Here is an 18,467-nt window from a genome sequence, read left to right as displayed (position 1 = left end):
GCCTCTGACTCAACAGCGCCTACCCTGCAAAAACAGGACCCGCCCCGCCCTGGGGGGTAGCAAAGTCAAACGCGCGGACACGCGGGCGGCACGTCCCCGGAGGCCCGAGCGCGTCACGAGGGCGGACACGGAGGACCAGGAAGTCAGCCAACCGCGCGCCGGCCCGGGGCCGGCGGCGTCCACACAAGTTCGCAGAAGCAGGAGAAAGCTCGGGAGGGCGTCCGGCGCGGCGAAGACCAGCACTGAGACCAGAGAGGTCGGCAGACGCTGCCTAACAGCGCGCCGGGCGGAGCCGCTCCAGGACACCATCCCCGCCGTGCGCCCTGGCCTCAGCCATGCGCCCGGGGGGCGTGCGCAGCTTCGCGCTGGAGCTGGCGCGGGGCCCGGGCGACGCGTACCGCGGCGGGGAGCGCCTGTGCGGCCGGGTGCTGCTGGAGGTGGCGGCGCCGCTGCGGGTGCTAGCGCTCGAGGTGGCGGCGCGCGGCGGGGCGGTCACGCACTGGCTCGAGGGCCGAAGCGTGGGTGTCAGCGCCGTCTCCAGCGACTACGCGGCCGCCGAGACGTACCTGCGACGGCGGCAGCTGCTGCTCCGAGGTGAGCCGCTCATCTCCCCCACCCCCGAGCCAGAATCCCCGCCACCGACCCCTCTTCTCAGGTCTGGGCGCCCCTTTCCAAGCTCTTTAGAGGCCGTGTGGGCTGGCAACCCTTCTCAAGAGGGGGACTCTCTTACCTGGACACTAGGAGTCCCTTGACCTAGACGATATGCGGTGGAGACATCCCCCCCAACCCCACCCGCCCCGCCCCATATGGAGTCTGAGGGTATTAGCAATCGCTTGCCCTCCCGATACAGCAGTGAGGAATCAAAGGGATCAGGACAAAGTTTTGGGTGAAGTGGAAAAGTATAGTTTTACTGCTTTGCCAGGCAAAGGGAGACATACCTGGCTTCTGCCTTGAAAAAGGATGTCTCCACCCCAGAAAACTAGATGAGGGGTTTTATAATAATGGCTTAACATTGGGGGTCTCTGATAACATTAAGGTGTGAGCAGGGCTTGCAGGCCCTTAATCTCATCTCAGGTGGTCGGTCTTCTAATCTTTGTGAGTGTCTCTGTTCCCTATAATCTTGTCTCAGGGGATTTCTTGGCTTTTCTCTTGATTAACAACTGTTCAAACCCACCCTATGAAACTCAGGAAAGGTTATACGGGCTGGAGTCAAGAAATGGGGTCAGAAAGGCCTCTGTGCCTGGGAGCCCCACAGGACCCCCTCGGTTTCAGGGGACCCCTTGGTGGAGCTAGGGGATCCTCCTCTCTTAACTCCAGGATGTCTTGTTAGCCCCAGGCCTGGGAGCTCTGATTCCCAAAGAAGGCCCATGTCTCACCCCTGGCCAGTGCCCTTTACCAGTGTTTACATGAAGGGTTGTTTGCTGGATTGGGGATTTTGGTGGTGTTTGCAGGTAAGGGGAATGCATCCGAGGCAGGGAGAAGACTTGGGGTAGGGTCAGATCAGATTAGAAGTCCTGGACATGTCCCTGCTTGCTCTGAACCTCGGTCCTCCTCCCTTAGGCCATACAGCCAGTTGAGAGCAGAAGTAGGGGAGGGCAGGGACAGAAAGAGTAAGTCTGTGCTCTAGCACCTGCTGTGTGGCTGAAGAGGATGTTGGCCTCTCTGGGCTGTTGGCCACTTCTTCAGGGAAGGCAGACCTCACTATACCCATCTGCAAGATGGGTAGAAACAGGATGCAGGTTTCAAATCTGGCTCCCTGCCACAGCACCCTTACTTCCGGCCCTGCACACACTAGATGCTTTGCCTACAGACTTATTACTTTGTCCAAACAGCCGCCAGGTGTGGGAGGCTCTCACGCTGTGAAAACCAAAGCATAGCTGGCATGGAGTGAGACAAGAAGGGGCCCTGTAGGCACTTCCCTTTCCTTGAGACTCAGGGAAATCAGAGCTGGTCTCACCCTCCAGCCCTCCTGCTCCCACTAACTGGTGGCTTCCTTAAGATACTGGAGGAGTGAAGCAGAGTTGCTGTGTGACTTCTGGTGAGTCCCTGCTCCTCTCTGGGTCTCTGGGGGTACCCATCTGTGAAATGGACTGAGCACACTGGCTCAGAATGAACCTTCCCAGGATTACCCTGGCGGTCCAGTGGTTAAAACTCTTGAGCTTCCATCGCAGGGGGCGTGGGTTCAATACCTGGTACATGGTCACGAAACTAAGATCCCACAAGTCTTGTGTGACCAAAAAGAAAGTATGAGCCATCCCATCCCCCCAAGGTCACTCTGTTCCCTGCCTCCTCCTGGGCCTGTGGCCTCCTGTCTTCTTTCTAGACTTCACTTGGCCCTGGGAGAAGGTCCTAGTGCCTTATTTCAGCCCCAGAGCCCTCCACCAGGCTGATCACTGAGTGGACAGCCTCTACCCTTCTCTACCGGTTTGCCCTGACCTCTATCACTGACTGGTTGTGTTGGTTATGGCCGCCTCCCACTGGGGGTGTCCTGGCCTCAGCGGGGTTCCAGCCAGGCTGAGCCAGACTCAGAAGGGATGGCCAAGGTAAGGGGTTTTAGGACTTCCTAAAGGAAATCAGCCCTGAATATTCATTGGAAGGACTGATGCTGAAGCTGAAGCTCTGATACTCTGGCCACTTGATGGGAAAAGCCAACTCATTGGAAAAGACCCTGATGCTGGAAAAGGTTGAGGGCAGGAGGATGGTTTCATGACATGAATTTGAGCAAACTCTGGGAAATAGTGAAGGACAGGGAAGCCTGGTGTCCTGCAGTTCTGCTGCTGCTAATAAGTCACTTCAGTCGTGTCCGACTCTGTGCGACCCCAGAGACGGCAGCCCACCAGGCTCCCCGTCCCTGGAATTCTCCAGGCAAGAACACTGGAGTGGGTTGCCATTGCTTTCTCCAGTGCATGAAAGTGAAAAGTGAAAGTGAAGTCGCTCAGTCGTGTCCGACTCTTAGCGACCCCATGGACTGCAGCCTACCAGGCTCCTCCATCCATGGGATTTTCCAGGCAAGAGTACTGGAGTGGGGTGCCATCGCCTTCTCCTGCAGTTCATGGGGTGGCAAAAAGTTGGATACGACTTAGGGACTGAACAAGGTAGGGAGTGGGTTCAAGCAGCAATGTATGACGCTGCCACCAGAGGGCGCAGGCGCTTCGCAGATCGCGTACTTCCAAGCTTCCGACTTGGAAACCCTACTTAAGGTTCCTCTCTCTGTGGAAACAGGTCCAGAGAGTGGTTACCGTCCCAAAGGCATACCGCAGCCCTGAACCCGGCGATTCCATGAGCTCCCCCGGTACTTGGCTCTGTCTGTGAGGGGAAGAGCTGAGTCAAAAGAGCAAACAGAAGTTTGCGGAGGCGGGGAGGGTGGGTAATGGGAGTGGAGAGGGCAGGTGCTGAAAGTTTGGAAAGGAACATGGGGCAAAAGCGCTGAGGCGCCGCTGAGTGGCAGTGTTGTCAGGGGCGGGTGGATGAGTCGGGAGAGAGGCTCTGGGAGGGGTCGAGTAGGGCTACACCGCGATTCATGCACAACTCTCTGAGGTCGGGGCTGATTTTGTTCTGGGTCTACAAACTGTGGAACTCAGGCTCCGAGATGTCATTAGACCAGGTCACCCAGCTAAGCGGATTTCAAATCACAGGTAGGGGCAGCAGGCGCCCAGTGTTGGGAGGCCCCGACCACTTCTTCCTCCCTCCCCCATTGCACGGGGTGGGGAGTGGGGGGGGGGCGAGCTGAGGCCCGAGGTAGCTAGTCCTAGACTCTCAGAGACCTGGCCGTTCCCTCCAGCCCCGGCTGGACATGCATCGAGTCACGTCTGCAAGTGGCGGACGGTAGATGATTAACCCGACGGCAGAACGCTCTTGCTAGGTGACCTGGCCTCGGTTTTTCCTGTTCACCCCTGCAGTCTGAGAGATACTTGTTCTGTGCCGCGATGCTTGTCTCATTCCAGGGTCCAAGAGGGTAGCAGGGGGTAGAAGGCCGCCAGCCGCAAGCCGGGGCTTTTGTTATTTTGCTCCAAGCCTGGGCAAGACCACGCCTCTTGCCGCGCCATTGGCGTATTCCCCTCCGGGGGCGGGACCTGCGTCTCGCCCCGCCCCTCCCGCCGTATAAATGCGGCGCCGGCGCAGGCCTTGAGGAGTCTCTGGCCCGACCTTGGAGTGCGCCTGCGCACGCCTGGTGGGATCGTGTCCTGAGGCTGCAGCCCTAGAGCCGCCGTGCCGCGGGTTCGAAGCCAGGGGCCGCTCGCCGCGAGTTCGTATCCCCGCGGCGATGCTGTTCGACAAGGTGAAGGCATTCGTAGTGCTACTGGATGGTGCTAGCGCGGGCTCTGAGCCCGTGTTCAGCGGCGGCCAGGCGGTGGCCGGCCGAGTGCTTCTGGAGCTAGCGGGCCCGGCGCGAGTGAGCTCCCTGAAGCTGCGCGCGCGGGGTCGCGCCCATGTGCACTGGACCGAGTCTCGCAGCGCGGGCTCGAGCACGGCGTATACGCAGAGCTACAGCGAGCGCGTGGAGGTTGTGAGCCACCGTGCCACGCTACTCGCGCCAGGTACCAGCCGGGGGACCCTTGCACTGCGCTTGCTGTGTGCTCCGGGAGCGCCTTCGCAGCCACTGAGCCGCCCCCTTTTACTCCTACCTGCAGGCACTGGAGAGACCACAACGCTGCCTCCTGGGCGTCATGAATTCCCATTCAGCTTCCAGCTGCCACCGTAAGTCGAGTGGGGTGCAGGATTGTGGGGGAGCCTCTAAGTGTCCCTAAGTCTGCAGCCCCTTCCAGGTTTGGGACTCCACTGCTCGGTATATGGGGGCCACTGAGACCCAAGATTATCTCCCTGGGAGGCCCCCTAGAGTGTCTCCTGTCTCTCATCCCCCCAAAGCCTTTGGGGATCTCCCACCTGGGTGTCTCTGGGTCTTACCTTCCGTCCATCCCCAGGACGCTAGTGACTTCCTTTGAAGGCAAGCACGGCAGTGTCAGATACTGCATCAAAGCCACCCTCCACCGGCCCTGGGTCCCTGCCCGTCGGACAAGGAAGGTGTTTACTGTTATTGAGCCTGTGGATATCAACACACCGGCTCTGCTGGTGAGTGGCTGCCCTTGGTGGGTTGGGGGCGTGGCAGGCAGGGTCCTGGCTACATGGTGATTGGCTCCTCGCGCCTCCCTTCACAAAGTGGGGGTCATAGCTGAGCCCTGGCAGGGAGGGAGGCAGGCATGGGAATGCCCGTGGAGCTAGGTGCAAGAACCAGCTGCACCAGTTTGCTTGGTGGCTGCGTGGGAGTGTCTCACCCTCTCTGAGCCTCCCACGCGTCCCTCGTCTGTGAAAGGGGGCGCAATCAGAGCTGACAATAGTAATGGCTTACTGAGCACTGATTAATACACTAAGTGCCCGGCTTGTTCACTTGTTTATAGCTTAATGAGATGGGTCACGTTCCTGGATCCGTTTTGCAAACAGACTGTTAGAAACCAGGATGCTAGGCCCTGCCTCAAATCTTCCTTCAGCTGAGGGTGGTTTAGAAGCTCCACAGGGTCTGTGGTTGGTACAATGGGACCCGTTTCACATCCTTTTCCTCCCCCGCCACCCCCGACCAGGCCCCTCAAGCCGGAGCTCGGGAAAAGATCGCCCGATCCTGGTACAGTAACCGTGGCCTTGTCTCCCTCTCAGCCAAGATTGACCGCAAGGGCTACACACCAGGTAACAGGTGGGAGGGCCTGGATTGGGAAGAAGGCCAGTGTCAGGGTTGCAGGTGGGGAAACTGAGGCCCTGCGGTTCCACCTAACAGGTGAAGTGATCCCTGTCTTCGCTGAGATCGACAACGGCTCCACGCGCCCCGTGCTGCCTCGGGCAGCCGTGATCCAGACCCAGACCTTCATGGCGCGAGGTGCCCGCAAACAGAAGCGAGCCGTGGTGGCTAGCCTCTCGGGGGAGCCTGTGGGCCCCGGGCGGCGGGCGCTGTGGCAGGGCCGGGCTCTGCGGATCCCTCCCGTGGGTCCTTCTATCTTGCACTGTCGTGTGCTACATGTGGACTATGCCCTCAAGGTAGAGTATCCTCAGAGGCCGGGGTGGTTGCATTTGCTGTGTCCCTGATGCTGGGAAAGATTGAGGGCAGGAGGAAAAGAGGGAGACAGAGAATGAGATGGTTGGACGACATCACTGACTCAATTGACATGAGCTTGAGCAAACTCAGGGAGATGGTGAAGGACTGGGAAGCCTGGCCAGCTACAGTCCACAGGGACACGGAGTTGGACACAACTTAGTTACCGAACAGCAACAACAACCAGCCTGGGGTCCCCCTCCCTCCTTGAGGCTAGAGCTGGGACCTCTGGGCCTCCTCCTGTAAGGAGGAGCATGTGGCCAAGGCTGCCCGGGTGACTGGTCTTCTGAATTGTGGCACTTCCCTCCAGGTCTGCGTGGACATCCCAGGCTCATCCAAGCTGCTCTTGGAGCTCCCACTGGTCATCGGCACCATCCCCCTGCACCCTTTCGGCAGCCGCTCATCCAGCGTAGGCAGCCATGCCAGCTTCCTGATGGACTTGGGGCTGGGGATCCTGCCAGAGCGGCCTGAAGGTGAACTCTCCCTCCTGCTGTGGGTGGGCATGGGTGGGACAGAAGTGAGGGCCTGGCTGACTCTCTTCCCCTCCAGCCTCCCTCGCTGCCCCCATCTGTAGAAGTGCTCGGAACGATCATGTTGGCAACCTGAGTCCCCCCCAGGAATCCCAATCCGGGGGCACACAGCCCAGTAGCCCCAGAACTGGCACACGCCAGCTCCACCTGGCCATTGCCCCCGATGCTGGGGCTCCCCTCCTCCTCTACCAGCCTCACCCACCCTGTCTGTCAATTCCAGCCCCTCCCGAGTACTCCGAGGTGGTGCCTGACGAGGAGGTGGCAGCCCTGGAGCAGAGCCTCTTGCCACTATTACAGGATCCTGACATGAGCATGGAAGGCCCCTTCTTTGCCTACATCCAGGAATTCCGCTACCGCCCACCGCCCCTGTACTCCGAGGTGAGCTTGGGGATTCAAGAAGCCCCTGTGCCTCTCCAAGGCCCTGGGAGCCAAAAGGAGGGGAAGGAACCACAGGTGAATCTTCAGTAATGGTAGAACTCCTAGGGGCTTCCCTGGTGGTCCAGGGAGGAATCCACCTTCCAAGACAGGGGACGAGGGTTCGATCCCTGGTCGGGCCAGTAGGATCCCACATACTGTGAGGCAGCCAAGCCCATGCGCCCCAACTACTCAGTGCTCGAGCCTCAACTTGAGAGCCCGAGTGCTGTAAACTACAGAGCCCACACGCTCTGAAGCCTGCACCATCACCTCTAGAGAGAAGCCTGTGTACAGCGATTAAGACCCGCCCAATGCAGTCAAAACTAAATTTCTTCTATTTTAAGGTGATAAGAGCATCTTCTACCTCCTGTTCAGGGCCTGAACCCACTTTGCATCTCAGTCTGTTCCTAAGTGTTTCTCCCTAACCTAGGATGGGAGTGGAGATCCAGAGGGATGGGGTGGGGGCATTTCTGAGCCTCCAGGGCCTCCTGAGACTTGACGGGATCATTTCTGGCAGGAGGATCCAAACCCACCATCGGAGGCCCGGAGGCCGCGCTGCATGACCTGCTGAGTGTCGAGTGGAAACTCCAAAGGATAAGGTGTTTACACATGCTTCCAGCCACCACGGACATGAGCAAGGAGTGGCTAGATGAAGAACAGACTCTGGGCTGACTACACTGAAGTTGGGGAAACTGAGTCTCAGAACAAAACAGTGCCGTTCCAACATCACACAGAGGAAGAGCCAGTCTGGAGTCTTGACATATCTGGACTGGTCCTCATAAGGTACCAGATACCCACAGTAGGATCTGAGAAACCATTCAACTTGTCTGTGTTGGCCTGTGTTCCCTCAGAAGCCTCCAGGACTGGGAGTGACAGAACCAGACATAAATACTTCCAGACCCATGGGACCAGAGGAAAGGATCCCGAGCTGGGAGAGTCCAAAGAGGGAGTGGAGAAGGCTTCCTGGGGAAAGGGCATTTTAGCTAAGGCTTTGGTGTATGAACAAGAGCTTGGTAGGCAGGCAAGCAAGAGGAAAAGTCGAAGAAGGTCAGAGCTGACTTATGTTTGGAGACCGTCCCCTTCAACTTCGGAGTGGGGCTCAGAGAGCATCTTTGGCGTATGGGCTCAGTCGAGGCCATACTGCAAGGTCTGGGAGGTGAGAGGGCCCAGGAATGAGGCATTCAGGAAAGCAGGTCATCAGGGCCGTGTGGGGCTGAAGGGTGGCAGGTGCAGCGACTCCAGCCTTAAAACCTTTGAAAACCAGAGACTCCTGTCCCAGGCTGGAGGGCCTGGGCGCCTCCACATGCTCCAGCACACGAGCACTGCCTGGGTACTGCATGGCCTGAAAAACACAGGTTCAAAGGAAGACAGACAAGACCGGCCACATAACTTGCAGAATGAAGACGTGGGGCCACTTGTTCAAGAATTAAGAATTTCAAGACAGGGACAGCAGAGCATTAACCCAGGCTGTGGGGACAGAGGTCAGCCTGGGGTGACAGAGTAGGGCCACAGTATGCTTCTGAACACCCCCTGTATCCCAGAGGGACACAACATGATGGGCAGCTGGACAAGCCTCCAAGTGCAGAGACCCGGCCGAGGCAGGGCCCCTGCCTGGGACTCCACATTTCTGATAAGCCTTAAATTGTTCTCTTTTGTACATTTTTTTAAAAAATAAAAGTCACAGAGGAAGAGCTTGGGCTTAGTGGTTTATTGCCCCGCAGGTGCTGAGAAAGTTGAGTGGCCTTGACCACCATCTTGGGTCTGGATCTCAGATGAAATTCCAGGCTAAGGAGGGTTGAGGGGCCCATTGACCAGAAGGTGAAGCTGAGGCTCAAGGACAGAGGGAGACTGACACCACATCTCTCCCTTAGTGTGGTTGCAAGGCTGGGGGCAGAGCTGGCGGAGGCCTCATCTGTTTCCGCAGAGTGGAGCCGAGCAGGTGGGAGGGAGGCCAGAGGCAGGAGGATCCTGCCTGTCTGCGGAGTCTGGGCTGTTTTTGCTTTTGTTGTCATTGTTTAGTCACTCAGTCTTGTCTGACTCTTTGCAACCCCATGGACTGTAGCCCGCCAGGCTCCTCTCTCTGTCCAAGGGATTTCCCAGGCAAGCATACTGGAGTGGACTGCCATTTCCTTCTCCAGGGGATCTTCCTGACCCAGGGATTGAACTCACTTTTATTGAGATTCAATTCATTTGCCATTTATAAGTGTGCTTAGCATTTAGGACCTTTCCAATACTGTGCCGCCATCACCTATATTTCCCAGTTATGCTCATCAGCCCCAAAGGAGACCCTGTCCCCATCAGCCGTCACTCCCCATTTCCCCAAAGGAGACCCTGTCCCCATCAGCCGTCACTCCCCATTTCCCCAAAGGAGACCCTGTCCCCACGAGCCGTCACTCCCCATTCCCCCAAAGGAGACCCTGTCCCCACGAGCCGTCACTCCCCATTCCCCCAAAGGAGACCCTGTCCCCACGAGCCGTCACTCCCCATTCCCCCAAAGGAGACCCTGTCCCCACGAGCCGTCACTCCCCATTTCCCCAAAGGAGACCCTGTCCCCACGAGCCATCACTTCCCATTTCCCCAAAGGAGACCCTGTCCCCACGAGCCGTCACTCCCCATTCCCCCAAAGGAGACCCTGTCCCCACGAGCCGTCACTCCCCATTCCTCCTCCTCCCTTAGCCCCAGGCAACCACTCATCTGCTTCCTTTGGCCTCAGAATTTGCCCGTTCTGGACATTTCATGTAGATGAGCTCATTGAATATGTGGCCTTTTGTGTCTGGCTTCTTTCATTCGGCATGAAGTTCAGCCACTTTTGTTGCAGCAGGAATCCATGCTTCGGTCCTTTTGATGGCCAAATAATATTCCACTGTGTAGATCCACCACGTTTTATTATCCACTCAGCCTCTGTTGATGGACATTTGGGTCATTTCCACCCCCTGATAACTGGGACTCAAGTGGCTGGTTGTGCTTGTACGGGGTTCGTCTGAGTACCCGCAGAACTCTAGGGCAGCTCTAGAGCCTGGAGGTTGTCGCTTTTCTGGAGCTGCAGGTGTGGAAAGTGAGTCCAACAGAAGGAGGTAGCTTGCCCAGGGTCACATAGCGCTGGAGCTGCCCCTCGAAAACGCCCCGGAACGCTGGAATCCCGTGCAACTCAGGCTCCTCCCCAGACCAGAGGCCCCGCCCCCCTGGGCGGGGCCCAATTAGACCCCCCGCAACAGCCTTGACTTTCTGCCCACCAGTCTTCCGAAAGCAGTGAAAATTAACTAGCCTCCCAGAGTGGCCACGGGTGGGGCTGAGGGGCAGGATTGAGGACTGGGGAGACCCTGGAGCAGGACACTGGGAGCTCAGTGTTCAGGCTTTGCTCTCTGTGGTGATGGGTTCGGAAGTCACTTGCTTCTGAACCTCAGTTTCCCCATCTGAGACTCTAGGACACTTCCTCTTCACATCAATCACTCTCCTCCCTGGTCTAAATTTAGGCCCTGATTCCCAATATCTCCTGGTCCTGGGGTCCACCTAGTCCTCCCAGTCCAGCAGTATCTGCCCTGGGTAGCTGATTGGCCATCAAGCTTGGAACTTGTCAGACTTGGGGTTCCTGGGGGCCCAGTGGGAGGGCCCTACATCCCCAAATGGCAGCCTCAGGTGGGGCTGAGTTCCCCATCAGCTGGATTGTGGAAGACGCAAGATCACAGTTTCCAGATTCATGTTCCCAAACTAAGAAGGGTCTGAGGTGTTTATTGCAACAGTGGATGTGGGTACACGTTTATGAAAGATTCCCCCAGGGGGCTTGGGAGGACAAGCTACCTCGTGTCCCCAGGACTCCTGCGTCTGCAACTCTCTGGAACCTGATCCCTAAAGGAGGTGGATTTTCTCGTTCGGATAAATGACAACCAGCACGGAGCTAGGCCAGGCAGCCCAGAATTCAGGGAACTCCCTGGATGTTGTGTGGGGCCCACAGAGTATAGAGGAGTGTGGCCAAATGTTCCTTTGAAATAAAATCCCTCCCCTCCTTGTTCCTCTAAGACCACCACCCACCTCTCCCTCCAGTTTCCCCCTCCATCCCTGGCTGCCGCTCAAACGCCCCAAGCTGACTCCCACTTCAGGGGCTTTGCACATGCTGTTCCTTCTGCTAAAAGGCTGTTCCCTATAGCTGGCCCCTCTTTACACACTAGCCTTAAATTTCAGGAATAGCCCAACCTAAAGTCACCATCCCTCATCACCATCCCCCATCCCCCGTCCCATGTTTTCTTTGCCTTCGTCAGTCTCTGAAATTTGTATTTAGATATTCACTTGTGTGGCTGAGACCGTGAGAGCGGGGCTAAGTCAGGGGCATATCTGGGGACCCAGCACACAGCAGGTATGAGTGACTGGACGGGACTCCCCATCTACTCTGGTGTGAACAAAGACTCTGATGGGGGTAGGATGGTCACTACTTCACGTTTATTCCCAGGACCCCCGAGAATCAGAACTGTCACCGGTTTAGAGTCAAGGCCAGGCCTCTCTCTGTCTCTCACTGCTGTCCCTCTCTGCTTCTGCCTCTGTCACCATCTTTGCCTCCCCCATCTCCGCCTCTTCACGTCACTCTCTCGCTGGCTCTTACCATCTCTGTCTGACCTACCATCTCTGCCTGTCTGCCTCTCTCTCACCCTCTCTTGGTCACCATCTCTCTCTCTGTCTCTGACTCCTTTACCATCTCTCTCTCCTGCCCTGGCCAGGCCAAGCCCGGGGCATGGGTGATAGGCAGGCAGGGCGCCTGCTGCTTGCTTTCCACCCTCACTGGCAGCAGGCCCAGCTGGGCTTATGTTCAGGAATCTTCCAGCCGCCCTGCTCCAGCCACCAGGCCCAGCCACCACCAGCCTCTCCCCCCGGCACATTCTGTCCCGAGCAGGGAGTACTGGGGGCGGGCGGGCAGGGGGACATGTTCCTGCCCGGCTCCAGTTACAGGACAGCCCGTCCTGGTGGCCCTGCTCCCCACCAGTGCTGCCCCCTAACGCCTCCCCTCCTTGCTCTGGGCTTAGATCTTCATGAATGGGGCCCCTCCTCCAGCTAGTCCCCACCTCAGGAACTCTGCACCTGCCAAGGCTTCCATCTGGAGCTCCCTCTCCCCAGTTGGTCCCAGGACCTTCTCTGTTGTAGACCTTCCTGTCCCTTGGCCAGAGCACCTCCTTAGTTCCCCTACCCCTGCTCTGATGCATTTGCTTTCTGATCTTTGCCCTTCCCAGAGTTATATATTTATATGTTTAGGGTTTTTGTTTTTTGGCCTTGCCACTGGCATGTGGGATCTTAATTCCCTGATCGGGGATCAAACCCGCACCCTCTTCATTGAAACCACAGAGTCTTAACCACTGGACCACAAGGGAGGCCCCATATCTGTTGATTTGCATGTCTATTACCCCAGGACCCCACTATATCCGCGGTGCCATTAAGGCTTGGTGACTATTTTAGAGTTGATGTCATCAGCCTGAATTCTGGCTCATACACATGACTCCTCATCTCCTCAGCCTGCCTGACCCACCCCAGCCCCCACACACCAGGAATCTCCCAGTTCTCTGGCTGTTGCCCAGGGAATTCCCTGTATTGCCAGAGACACCTTTTTCCAAGGAAGGGATGGGTCTGTCTGTCCTTTAAGCCCACTGGGCTCTACACACAGGGGCAGCCACAAGGCGCACGCACACACACACAACCAGAGACACACAAACAGGCCTGCGAACTCGAGCACACGCAGCTGAGAAACCACTAACCCAGACCCTCTAACACGTGCCCACTAGCACCTGTGCAAACAGGTCTGCCAGCGATGACCACACTCACCCCAGCGCTGGGCGCTCACAGTCCTGGTTGAGGGCGTGTGGGGTGTTCACGTGTGGAGTCCCTCAACTCTGAGGAGGCTGTGGCTTCTTTGCAGGTGGGGACAGGATGTGGGATTTGAATCCACGCCAGGGTATACTCCGTCTTGTCCACACGCACCTCTATCCTTGCTTCCCTGGCCCAGGAGTCACCCCCACCCCCAACCTTGTTTTGATGCTCGGGGAAGGCCAGGAAAGTCCCCAGAAAGCATCGGGCTGGGCAAGGGGCCCAGGAGGAAGTGGTGACTCAGCCGGCGGCCATCAGCGCCTGCCACGCTGTGCTGCCCCATCTCAAGGGAACCACAGAGAGCAACACGAAAGGCTGGGGAAGGGGTCACACGGCAAACAGGGCCTCTAAACAGTGTACGGTGGGGAGGGGAGTGCCTGGATGGCCCCTCGGCGCTCCTGCATCTCAGAGAGAACAGGCGGCTTGGCCCAAGGCTCCCCAGCCAGGACGCAGCAGGCAGGGGACCCCTGAACCCATGGCAAAATGGTCCTGAGGGCATCTACTCTCCCTGCGCACATTTTGGTGGGCAGAAGGAGCCAGGTCCACTTCCTGCTTCCAGATGCAGACAGGTGACTGGGTCTGGCCAATTAGAGGTTTTTGTCACCACAGACTCAGGGATTGGTTCAGGGATGGGCGTGTGAATCTGACTAGGCCAATCACTGTGGGACTTTGGAGACTCCCTGGAGGTGACAACAGGGGCCCTCTTTACCAACCATGGAAAGGACACCAGAACAGAGTCTGGAGGACCACAAACGCCCCCCACCCTGCAAAGTCAGGGTGGGGCCAGATGGGAAGGATGAGGGCTGGAGGGTCTTAGGAGGGCTAGGAGCAGGAGAGGACATTGGAGTTGGGGCTTTGATGGATGAAGAGGAGTTTTCCAGGGAGCTTGAGAAGAACATCCCAGGCAGAGGGCACAGCCTGTGCAACCCTAGCAGACAAGAGAGAGCCAAGCGTGTCCTTAGCCATCCTGGTGGCTCAGGGACTGCTGTAGCTGTGTTTGTTTATTTGTGCCTGGGCTGGTCTTTCACTGACCCCCAGTAGGTGAGACCAGGTCTGCTTTATCAGCTGCTGAAACTTCATTACTGTTTGTGACAGGGAGGGCACTCCTTGGGGGACACAGAGGCATGGGATGGGGAGAGTGAGTGGTGAATGGGAGGATTGGATTCATGGGGCAGGAGAGCCTGGGGTTGCATGGGGGTGGCCCTAGAAGCCAGAAGGCACTGGGCCACAGTCCAGGCAGGAAGGGGCAATTCCCCGTCTGTGAATCCTGGACCTCCAGGGATGGTGGTCTGGTGGGAGGCCGGTTAGAGCTCGGGGTCTGGGCTCCAGGCACTATCTCTTCCTTCCTGTGTGGTCCTTGGGCTGGTGACAGCACCTCTCTGAACCGGTTTCATCATCTGGCGTCTGATCTCACTAGAGGTCAGGGTCAGTACTGGGCTACAGAGTGGGTGCAGGATCTGCAGGGCTGGATGGGGGAGGGTTGCTGAAGCAGTGGGGGAGGGGCCGGGCCTGTCCAGAACATTCCATCAGCAGTTCCCAGCCACTTTGAAAACAGGAAGCCAGCTCTCAAGGGAGCCCCCAGCAGCGTTTCCTGAGCCTCCTAGTGACGCAGGCTGGGGGTGTGCACACGTACATGTGTATTTGCAGGCGGCGGGGAGATAGGTGGAGCCACCGGCGCGTGCTGCATGTGTGTGTGCTTGTGTGTCTGTCTTGTCTGCGGCATCACTCAGCAGTGTGTGCATATAAGTTGTGTGTACTTGAATGCGATCTGCATCTCAGTCAACGTGGGAAGCAGATGTGGCTGATCGGTGCATTTGTGAGTCTGGGCCCAGATGTCAGGCGTGGGTGTCTATCGGCAGTGGGTACTGGTGTGCCCTGGCAAGCACTAATCTGTACTGGAGGGTGCAGGCTTGTGTCAATATAGGCAGGCAGATAGGAGCCTATTTAGTGACCTCCCTCCCAGGCCTCTGAATCCCCAGGTAAGGCCTGATTCAGCTGTCAGTGGTCTCTCCGGATACCACCTCTTCCCTGCTCCAAACCCAAGGCCCTGCGTAGCCCATGTGATGCCTCCACTCTCCTTTCCTTCTATCTCCCACTCACACATCAGCTCCTGGCCTACCTGCCTTCTTGCTGTTCCTGTAGGCTACCAAATATGTTCTTGCCTCAGGGCCTTTGCACACACTATGCCAGCTACTTCCTTCCCCTCCTCCCCTTCTTTCCAATCTCAGGACACTGGCCTTGGGCAAGACACCCCCTCTCCTGATTCTCAACTGTCTCCCTCTCCTCCCCCAAGCCCCGACTTTGACCACTTCCCTCTGCATCCTAGGATGAGTGGCCTCCCTCTGTAAACCTCAGTTTATTCTCCTGTAACCTGGGGCCAGTCTTGGTGTGGCCTCACTCACTCATAGTCATTGAGAAAGTGAAGAAGCCTGGACTCAAATTTGGACTGGCCAGATCCCAGAGGCTTTGTCCTTGCCCATATTAAGTGAGAAAAACATCTGAGGGCTGGGGACAGTCTGGGTCACTCACGTACAGGGGCCAAGTGGGGCCAAACTGGGGCCTTCCGTGGGTCATGTTCCTGGGATATCTTTTTCTTGCTCACAAACTTCTACTCATCCTTTAAAATCCCATCTCCAATACCCCTTTGCTCTGACCCAGTTCTGACCTCATGGACTGAGGGCATTTGTATCTGACCATGTCTATCCGCCCTCCCGACAGGTCAGGGCTGAGGCCTCTCAGGAGCCGAGCATCACCCAGACAGGTACACAGGACCGTGTTTCTCACATGCTGACTTCCTGGGGCTGGCTCAGGTCCCCCAGCCATGCCTGATTCTCAGGAGGTACCTCCTGCTGGCTTATCACCCTCAGGACGTGCCAAACTCAATAGTTTAGAAGAGCAGGCAAAACTTTTCCATTCCACCGAGAGGTTTCTGTGTTCTGGAAATTCCCCTTCCAGAGGAGGCCTGGAAGAGGCCTCCAGCCCCTCTGGCCTTGGCTCACATCAGCTCCATGCCAGGCTGATTCATTTGAGAAATGAACCCGAGACAGTCCAAGACACAGGCAGTGTGGTGAGGGTTTCTCGCTGGTGTCCCCAGGGCAGCCTTGGGAGCTAAGAAACAAGGCTCAGATACCATCCCTTATACAACTTCCCCAAAGCCCCTGAGGTCCAGTGTGGCCCCGCCCCCACAGCCTCCGTCACAATAGACTTAGTTAGTCCCACCTCGGGGCCTTTGCACTTGCTGTTCCTCCTGCCTGGATAGCTCTTCCCTCACTCCTCACAAGACCGTCCCCTTCTCCTTGAGGTCTAAGTTCAAACATCCCTTCCTCAGAAGCCCTGGCCTCCCCAATCAAACCTGCCTTGCCTCATTCTCTCTGTTAGCCCTTCTTTTGCGCTCCCGACAATTCACAGTTGCAACGTGCTTGAGGGTTCGTGGTTGTCCTCCACCTCCCCTCCGTGTGGGGACCTCTGAGAGGGCAGGGCTGATTTACGCAGCAAGTGTCCAGTGAGCATGCGGTAACAAAGGAGAATGCAAGCACCCAGAGGATGTCTCCTTCAGGGAGAGTCCCCGGCCTCCCCCCCGGCCTCCACATCCCTGCTGCCCCCCTCCCCCAGAGCTTGCTTGTTGTCTGAGGGGGGTGGGGTGAACAAAAGGTCTTGCTCAGTCATCCACACACTGGCCTCTCATAAACCCTCCCCATTATGATCCAGAGCCCCCTTTCCTTCCAGGCTCCGGGCCTAGAAAGGTCCTTATTTTGGCCTCCTCAGCTCATCGCATGAGTGGGAAGTCCAAGGTCGGGAGAGGCCCTGCATCCAGGCTGAGCAGGCGCCTCCTCTACTCACTCACACTCTAGCCATAGCTCCCCCATCACCCTCCAGAATCCAGCTCTTCAGCTCAGGGTTCAAGGTCCTGCCTGAGTGTGCCAAGATCCTTTGTTTTTCCTCCGCCTAATTCTCAGTCACCCTTTAGATCTCATCTTGGTTGCATTTCCCAGTGTTTTCTTTTTAATTTTTATTTATTTATTTTTGGCTGCACTGGGTCTTCGTTGCTCTGCACAAGATTTCTCCAGTTGCCGCGAGAGGAGGCTGCTCTCTAGTTGCGGTGTGTGGGTGTCTCGCTGCAGTGGCTTCTCTTGCTGCAGAGCGCACAGTCTCTAGAACGCGGGGGCTTCGGTAGTTGTGGTGCACGGGCTTAGTTGCCAAGAGGCATGTGAAAACTTCCCAGATCAGGGATGGTTGGTAGGCAGATTCTTAACCACTGGACCACCAGAGAAGTCCCACGTGTCAATATGGACTGTTCACACAGTCTCGGGATACATTGACTGATGTCAGAGACCAAATACTCACTGCACCCAGCATGTCAGCACTTCAGGCTGAATGTTACTCATACTTGCAATGGTATATGAACATTACGAACCACCGCACTTGTATTTTGCACAGTATATGAACATCAGAAACTATTGAACTCATTGTTGACCCAGTATATGCACGTCATATACTGCTGACCACTAACAGGATAGTATAGGGAACAGCAACTGCTTGGGAGCTTAGATCAAATGTTGACAAGCTTTTTCTATTAATGGCCACATTATAAATTTTCTCAGTTCTGCCAGCCATACAGCATCCCTTGCAACTACTCAATTCAGCTCTCTTGAAATCAGCCACAAACAACACTCAAATGAGTGAGTGTGACTGTAAAACTTTATTTATGCAAATTAAAATTTGAATTCCATGTAGTTTTTTGTTTGGTTGGTTTTTATTTATTTGGCTGCACTGGGTCTTAGTCAGGGGATCCAGTCCCCTGACCAGGGATTGAACCCAGGACACATGCATTGGGAGCTCAGAGTCTTAGCCACTGGACCACCAGGAAAGTCCCCTCAGGTAGTTTTCATGGGTCACATATCTTCTTTGGGCATGTTTTCAATCATGGAAAAGTGTTGAAGCCCTTTCTAGGTCTGGCCAGTGCTGCGGTTTGCCAGCCCCTGGATAAGGCTCACGATGGGTAACGAAGTATCAAGATTCACTGTTTACAGAGTATCAGAGCTCTGTTTAAAGTTCTTCCAGGGCTCCAGCTAAGAAACATTTAGGGCAAGTTGATGACTAACAGTGTCTGATCATTGACAAGTAACAGATATCAGGACTTGATGTTTACAAAGTACCAGTACAAAATGAGCAGGGATGGCTAATGAGGCGTCAGGATCTGCCTTTAAGTTGGACCCAGCCACGAGCCCTGGCACTGATGGAGCGCCGGCCAGATGGCACGCTGCTGCCCATTCTCAGAATACTGTTTACCACATATCCAGTGACGGGCTGGCCGCAGGGTATCGAGTCACAGGGCAATCACACTGAGACGCGGGCACTGTGACCACAACGCTAGACACCAGCTGTTTACAGTGACATGAGACCGGCTGTTTACAGGAGACCAGCCGCCCTGCTTCCGGATGCAGGAATCCAGATGGTGGGACAGGCTCCTCCTGTTTGCAGAGAGTCCTGGTCTGGGGACACCTCTCCTGTGCCAGGAGCCAGAGTCAGAAAAGTGCCTCCAACCCAGGCAAGGTGGGGCTTTGGCTCATTCAAACACCCTCTCCCCACCTCCTTCCCCA

At 56.5% G+C, this 18,467-nt stretch overlaps 1 protein-coding gene across 2 annotated transcripts; it reads left to right on the top strand.

Moving 5' to 3' along the window:
• The first annotated feature begins 180 nt into the window (after positions 1-180).
• Positions 181-8,714, top strand: ARRDC2 (arrestin domain containing 2). Of its 2 annotated transcripts, none has more exons than XM_055541515.1 (8): positions 181-594; positions 4,632-4,698; positions 4,923-5,070; positions 5,577-5,679; positions 5,768-6,024; positions 6,390-6,552; positions 6,830-6,987; positions 7,541-8,714. In XM_055541515.1, the coding sequence occupies exons 1-8, from the start codon at positions 336-338 to the stop codon at positions 7,592-7,594; spliced, it is 1,209 nt and encodes a 402-aa protein (XP_055397490.1). In that variant the 5' UTR covers positions 181-335; the 3' UTR covers positions 7,595-8,714. The 2 variants fall into 2 exon arrangements, with proteins under 2 accessions (XP_055397490.1, XP_055397481.1); XM_055541506.1 differs by lacking the exon at positions 181-594 and adding an exon at positions 4,115-4,538.
• The last annotated feature ends 9,753 nt before the right edge of the window (positions 8,715-18,467 follow it).

This window comes from Bubalus kerabau, chromosome 1 (assembly GCF_029407905.1).
Source record: "Bubalus kerabau isolate K-KA32 ecotype Philippines breed swamp buffalo chromosome 1, PCC_UOA_SB_1v2, whole genome shotgun sequence".
Taxonomy (NCBI): Eukaryota; Metazoa; Chordata; class Mammalia; order Artiodactyla; family Bovidae; genus Bubalus; species Bubalus kerabau.
The sequence above is the reverse complement of the archived record's forward strand: the minus strand, read 5'-3'. Positions and strand labels throughout refer to the sequence as shown.

Excerpts from the sequence above, each read along its gene's own strand:
- ARRDC2 (XM_055541506.1), top strand. The coding sequence starts at position 4,265 with ATGCTGTTCGACAAGGTGAAGGCATTCGTAGTGCTACTGGATGGTGCT. Across the intron at positions 6,025-6,389 it reads ATGTGGACTATGCCCTCAAG|GTCTGCGTGGACATCCCAGG; the intron begins GTAGAGTATCCT and ends ACTTCCCTCCAG. Across the intron at positions 6,553-6,829 it reads CCTGCCAGAGCGGCCTGAAG|CCCCTCCCGAGTACTCCGAG; the intron begins GTGAACTCTCCC and ends TGTCAATTCCAG.